This window comes from Chanos chanos, chromosome 3, assembly GCF_902362185.1.
Source record: "Chanos chanos chromosome 3, fChaCha1.1, whole genome shotgun sequence".
Taxonomy (NCBI): domain Eukaryota; kingdom Metazoa; phylum Chordata; class Actinopteri; order Gonorynchiformes; family Chanidae; genus Chanos; species Chanos chanos.
The window spans coordinates 2522790-2530000 of NC_044497.1; the positions used below are offsets into that span (position 1 = coordinate 2522790).

General features: G+C 42.4%; 2 protein-coding genes across 2 annotated transcripts in view; one reads left to right on the forward strand and one right to left on the reverse strand.

The window, feature by feature from the left end:
* Positions 1-767: 767 nt before the first annotated feature.
* On the reverse strand, positions 768-2012 carry ccr10 (chemokine (C-C motif) receptor 10). The gene has a single exon (XM_030770282.1). The coding sequence runs from the start codon at positions 2010-2012 to the stop codon at positions 768-770; it is 1245 nt and encodes a 414-aa protein (XP_030626142.1).
* A 4912-nt stretch (positions 2013-6924) lies between these two features.
* Positions 6925-7211, forward strand: part of LOC115808798 (receptor activity-modifying protein 1) — a 20474-nt gene continuing 20187 nt past the window's right edge. Inside the window, exon 1 of the mRNA XM_030770283.1 lies at positions 6925-7000. Within this exon, the coding sequence (XP_030626143.1) occupies positions 6925-7000 (76 nt within the window). The remainder of the gene's footprint in view (positions 7001-7211) is intronic.

Consider the following 7211-nt stretch of genomic DNA (forward strand, 5'->3'; position numbering starts at 1 on the left):
GCAAAAAATCGAAAATGGACTGACAGTGTGAACCTTAGCCTAAGTCACCTGCCACATCAGTACCTTGTGAGAGGTTGTTTTCTATCTTGTACAATAAGCGAGCTGCCTTATTATCCGAGAATGTGAGCAGACTTGTGTGTCTAAGCAACTGGCTCGGTGCAAAGGAATAGGAAAAGTATATGCGTAATATCTAAGAGTAGTATTTAAAATTTTGGAATCAGTCAAAACGCACAAAATCCAAAATGGCCAGCCTGCTTTTGGGTGGAGTTAATGAATATGATTGGGAAAGTTGTTTGTATTGAGTAGACTAATAATGTTGGCAGTCTGATTTTGAATTGTTTTATGTTAAGCTGCTGTTGTCAACTCCTGTTGATGGGGTAGTTTTCTGTGAATTGCTGAAAAATAATAAACACGTGGATGAAGGATATTTTGTCCACCCGTGTTTATAGACATATTGCATTTGAATAATCTTTCATTACGATAGAATTCGAGCTGATAAAAATGTACGATTCATCGCGATTAACTACTTAAACTCGTGCGACTAATCACGATTAATTATTTGAATTGTTTGACAGCTCTAAATTTGATCTAGACTATCAGTAGTATTCCTAAATGTACTGTGATCAATTCTGTACGTGGTTCTTTGAATTATACGAATTAATACATGCACCAGGATGTTACAAGTGCTACAAAGGAAATTCCAGGCCAAATATAGGTCAATTAAGATATGGAACTGCGGTGCAGTCTGGTGGCACTTTGAGTCTGTGTCAGCGCTGACCCCAGCCAATATGTGGCATCTCATTGGAGAGAGGGTGTGTCGAGGACGGAAAGAAGAACATTCTGGATGACTGTTGGGTTCCTGTGGCGACATCAGTAGGGGATTGTGGAGGGAGGGCAGGAGTTTTAGGAGGCATGTAAGTGGAGGAAACTGGTGCAAGCGTTGTGGGGGCAGGCGAGGAGGGGGTTATGGAGCTGTAGGTGTCTGGACGGGCTCCTAACCAAGGCACACACACACATCCAGCGTCATGCAACAACCTGAGGACATCGTTTCGGAAGCGAAGACCCACCAATGCATATAGTATAGGATTGAGGCAACAGCGAACGTATGCCAGGCTGCGTGTCACTTCCTCTAGCAGGTGCATCCCACTCCACTGGCCACAGTCTAGAATGGGCGTGGCCACCCTGAGCGATAGCACTATGGTGTAAGGAAGCTGGAAGAGCAGAAACAGTACCACGAGTGCCACCATAAGGCGAAGCGTACGCTGCCTACGCCATGCCAGTGCTCTTCCCTGTGCCAGCACGCGCCCAATGGCACAATAACATGCCAGCATAATTGCGAACGGGACACAAAAGCCAGCAATCTGTGCCCCACGTACCCACAATTTCATCGATTCACTGGCCCCCTCCATCCATACACTCATGTCGCACCTCTTTTTCCCTCCTATCTGTTCCTGCGCTGATGAGAAGATAATATCAGGCAGGCTCAGCACGACGGAGATCAGCGCGATGAGCAGTGCAGACAGCTTGCTGTAGCGGAGCATACTCGGACGGAGCTTGTGGGCGGTACGGGCACGAACCACCACCAGGTAGCGGTCGCTGCTAATACAGGCTAACAGGAGCAGTCCGCTGTATGTGTTCACGGCGTACATGCCGCGATTGAACCTGCACGCCGACACGCCAAATAGCCATTCTCCCATCAGAGTCTCCGCCGTCTGGAGCGGCAGCGTGAGCAGAAGCAGGAGGTCGGACAGAGCCAGGTACAGGAGGAAGACGTCGGTCATGCTTCTGAGACGAAGACGGCGGTACAGAGCAAAGGTTGCAATGACCAGTGAGTTCCCTATCACACCCAGGAGGAAGACTACGACGGAGATGGTGGTCTGGAAAACTTTGATGGTCACTTCTTGACCACTGCTACCCTCGCAGGGTGATTCCAGGCCGTCTGTGTTGGTGGAGTAGTCAATGTAAAGGTCATATTGGAGGGTTGTTCCATCATATTCATAGTCAGTCTCCATCACTATGAAATAAGCATATGGGAAACAAATATTGTACTTATTTTTCACCAAATTAATGTGTTGTTGATAGAAAGACATACTTCCACATGTGATCATAGACTCTTCTTAATTTGAATTATAGCCCATTATGAGGCTGTTGTTAAACATGAAATGAGAATGAGAAATGATCATGAACTGTTATCTGATAAGTTTGGAGGCGTAACTTATCTCTTCATGACTGTATTGCATGCTGACTTACGCTGAGTTACATCGGGGGTTAGAGATGCAAACGTAGGCTCTGATAACTTCATTGTGCATTCAAGTTAGAATCTCTGAATTTCTGTATGGGTCACACATTTAAACATGACTGGACCAAAACTGACATGTCAGTTTGAGCTGTGGTCCGTTCTGCTGAGTCGTTGAACATAAAGTCATTGAACATTGAACTGTGAACTGTCTAGTTTGAGGGCAAGATGCATAGCTATATGACTTAATGATATAACCTCTTATTAAACGTAAAATATTGATGAGCAATTTTGAATGTTTATTTTGCTCTTCCAAGGGAAAACAAAAACTTCATGCACCAGAGCCAGATATTTATAGTTACAATGTAAGAACGGTGCTGCTAGAAATGAACGTTCAGATCACTTAACTTTCAGATAAAATTTTACAGACTTTTACAGACAGCTTCTCCTTGTCTCAGCCCTTAAACTTACTCCAATATCAGGGTATTTTATCATACTGATGTTTTGATTTAAACTCCGTGCCCAGTTTATTCTTTACTTTCGCTTAAAATTTGAAACCATCAAAGAGCTTTGTGACAGTCAATTAACCCTTGCCAGTCGGAGGGTTTGTGAAGAAGACAGTCAATTATCACTTGCCAAACGGAGTGTTTGTGTGTGTGTGTATGTGTGTGTGCGTACGTGCGTGTGTTTGCGCGTGTGTTGTGGGGCCGCAGTTACAAATCACGTTTTGTGACTATGGTTTAAAAGTACACCAAGAACATTTCTCAGGGCGATTCAACTGGAAACAAATTTCGTATAATGTAGCACCTTCATGGTCTGACGGTACTTAAAGGAGCCACCGCCACTATCTCGTTCCCTTTTTGTATGTGTAAATTGTATTACTTTGTGCATTTTATCATGTTTGAATGAACAGTCATTTCTCATCATTTTTCTTTTGCTGTTTTCGTTAGATCGTTCGTAATTATATAGATTGTATTTTAGTACACATTTTAGTACTGACTTTTGATAAGCTAAATGATCAGACGAAATTCGGTACTAATTTAAGATTCCTGCCCTTTTTCTTTTCTTTTCTTTTCTTTTCTTTTCTTTTCTTTTCTTTTCTTTTCTTTTCTTTTCTTTATAAGAATCAGTGGGATTAACCGGTTTAAGAAGAATTCATTGGAGATTCCCTTGTATGTTTTGTTTTTTGGGGATAGGATAACAGGAGTCTTGCTATGAGAGCCTAATTCATTGTCTTAATTTCTCTTAATTGGTCTCGTTGCTTTTTCGCCTTACTTAGTTTTGTTTTGTCAAAGTGCCATGCTTAATGTTCTTCGTGTGAAAAACTTTTAACGCCTATAGAAAGAGATAAAAGACGTTTTGAGTCACAGACAGATTCGGTATTATTTTCAGAGCTGTTTTGCGGTTCTGCATGGCACGAAAACTAAACAAAATGGGAAATGTCTAATTACATATCTTGAAATTAGACTCATATCTCAACTCCTTGCGTGACAACGTTAGCAGTCAGTTGGCGCGAGGGAAGCCGTGGGTAACGAGACATTCTAGGGATAAGTCATAGTCGCGTGCTAAAGTTCTATAAGTAGCGTTTCAATTCACAGTTCCCCCTCATTTGATCTAGCGGCGGCCAGCGAGGTTCCAATTGTGCTTTTGGATACTAAATAATTCTCTCCTTTACTTTAATGGCTCTGTCTGTGGTCATCTCCACGCACCCACGAATAAAACTGCTGCGGATAATTCAAAGGTAAGCCTCTACACTGAGACGCGTACATGCTCACCTCAGGGAGATGAACAATTTCGAATGATCGGTCATTTCAGGGATTTGACTGCATTGATGTAACTTTTATTAATAGATTGAACCTGCCTGATCAGTATCAGGTATAATTATCGAAATCGTTGCGTTTATATTGTGTTGACACCTTGATCAGAGAAAAAAAGAAATTACCCGACTTAAATGAATAACAGAGCGATTTGCTTATTTACAAGACTAAACGTTGTTTGTGAAGCCCATGGCAACACTCAGAGGAGCGCTTGTAAAACAGGCCATAGCCTATACAATTTAATGGCTGGTCCCACATTGTGCAAATATGCAAAAATAAATAAATAAAAAAGTAAAATAAAATAAAATAAAAAAAAAAATCACCGTTAAACTGTTGCCGTTAAAATTTGAAATACTTGAACTTCAAATAACTAAGCAGCAAAAAACAGTTACACAGGACGCAGAGCGGTGCGTATCAAGGCAGCGTCTTGCAGTCATAGACAGTACTCTACAATTACATTAAAGAAAGATTAGATGATGTGGTGTTACTGTGGAATGTGGTGCTGAAGGGATTCATGTCCTTAAACCCACAGCAGAAACTCAGCTCTCAAGTTTGTTTCCATACCACCATTTCTCACGGGTGTGGTTATGGGCTCTCTCTCTCTAACGGCATCATGGGTGAAAGCCAGTTCATTGGTAAAGCAATTTGTTTTTTTGGAGAATTAAAAAAAATGCAACGAGACAAACTGCTTGACCCGTAGATTTATTAAACTATCGACGCATTTTTAAATGTACCTAAGAGTACGACCACACCACATTCAGTTGTGGCCTTGTGTGTGTACACAGTGGATCGCAATTAGGACGCTCCGACTTCGCTGTGTGAGCAGTTTAGTGTGAAGCTATGTGCAGCACGGAAACTGTTTCACGTTACGGCTTTTTTTTTTAAAAGTTTCAGGTTTCATATTAATATTTAATGTCAGTACAGTACGCTTATTCCCAAGACAAAAGCAGTTATTGCATTTTTTCGTTTATCAGTTTCTTTCTTTTTTCTCCGTCCTTTCTTTCTTTTTTATTATTTATTTATTTGTTTATTTATTTATTTTGCTGTGTTGGTATTGACATTACTGCATTCCTGTTGCCACTCGAAACATAATTTAATCGTTTATATTTTAGATGATTTAATATTAACATTTTCATTTCCTTTAACTATACTTGCAGTCTAAAACCTTTATGATGTCATTACAGTAGCGTTAATAGATAAGGAGCACAGGGAGAGATGCATTTTAGTCATGTAATAGAAAACCCCGGGGATGGGGTCTTACCTGAGTGTAGCTGTTAAGAGTGGGGAGATAAAGTTGTAGGTGAGTCCAGAAGAGCAACTATGTGAAGATGTGACTGAGGTGAGATGCAAATATGATGCAAATGTTTAGAGTGCACAGATAAAAGAGGCTCTCAGTGACCCTCCCATCACAAGACAGTTTGCAGTGAGTGACCTACCAACCTCACATGCCCTCATTCTTACCCCAGCATATCACATGGGCTTTGTTTTCCTCTGCTGTGCAGTTCCAAGGTGGTGCTCACAACCACTTGCTGATCTGCTCAGCCATGTCTATCATGCTGAGTATTCACTAACCTTTACTCCACATTCGTTCTGTTCACGGCCCTCACACCTCTTTCTATCTGTGGGCAGCCGTGGTCTAAAGGGTAGAGAACCGGGCTTGTGACTGGAGGGTTGCCGGCTGTGTGCCCTTGAGCAAGGCACTTAACCCCAATGCTCCCCGGGCGCTCACCAAGGAATGCTGCCCACTGCTCCTGCGTCTGGTGTGTGTGTGTTCACTACTGGTGTATCGGATGGGTTAAATGCAGAGGACAAATTCACTGCTCACTTCACAGTGTGTGTGTGTGCAATCACTGAAACTTAAAGTGCACGTGTGTCAAATTATCACTGACATGTGGCTTTTTTCATTTTTCAAATTCGTCTAACTCTGAACTCTAAAACCTACGGATAAAATGCATTAATGGGCATAAGTAGAACTCCTCAGAGACGCACACAAAAACTGCCATATTCTTACAGATCTTTATCTTAGCTGATGCAGCTGTCTGTACATTACCATAACTTCTGCATTTACTAGGTTAATGACGACTTTGACGTGTACCGTATGTGAGGGCATATTCTGCTGACATAAATATGGTAGGGTTTTTTTTGACTGTGGTCTTTGTGTCAAAATTATTTGTCTGACCCAGGATGCAGTGGCAGCGTTTTCTGACTTGCAGGTTACACACACAGTGCCCGATGCGCACAAAGATTAAAAAGTTTCCTGTGAATTCAGATGTATGCAACAGCAACGGAGATACAGCATCGCCTCTGTAACCATATGCACTTACTTTACCCCCCACCCCCCAAAAAAACCCCAAAACAAAATAAAATAAAAACCCATAAAAAAAACAGTGTTATAAACATTACTATTAGAACACAGGTTGACTCCACTCTTTGGCTCCGAAACTGCTTTTGTGTTTCGAATGCAAATTCCTTAGTACCCAGACTAATGATACTGGCTAACCAGCGGCCCAGTAAAGAGCACATTATTATTTAAAAAATACAGTGGTGTTTGGGAAGTGCACCGATAGAAAGTTAAGTGAAATTGTCCACACCTAAAATTCTCCACAGATGATTTGAAAAGTGACACTGTTTCCCCCCACCACCCAAAGACTAACCCTCCTGAGCAGAGAGGTTCACAGGCTCTGTTCACAGGCATCATAGCACTGATTTGGATACTGGGTTGGCCTTGAGGTTATCGTGGGTTCGAACTGGTTTTTCATGGGAGAGTTCACAGCTGGTCAAAGGGCGGGCTGACCTTCGGGAAGGCCTTTGACCTTGCCGAATTTAAGGCGGGGTCAGTCACGTGACCCGGGCTTTGGCACAGCAAAGGGGATGACCTTGAACGACCTTGAGGTGTGGTTCGACCCTTCCAGCGTAACCTCTTGCTGTGCTGCCGTTGGCTTATGCGGTGGGATGGTGGGATCTTCTCTCTCTCTCTCTCTCTCTGTCCGTGAATGCAGCTGCGCAGTGCCGTGCATATGCACAGCTGTTATCTGCTCTAGATGCTCATGCAGACCGATCTACAGTTTCTCACCGTTCCCATGACTTGCAGCAGCAGCAATATTTTTGCCTGCGGTTTGATGTGATATTACACTGAACTTTCGCTTTAGTACTTGAGA

Excerpts from the sequence above, each read along its gene's own strand:
- ccr10 (XM_030770282.1), bottom strand. The coding sequence starts at position 2,012 with ATGGAGACTGACTATGAATATGATGGAACAACCCTCCAATATGACCTT.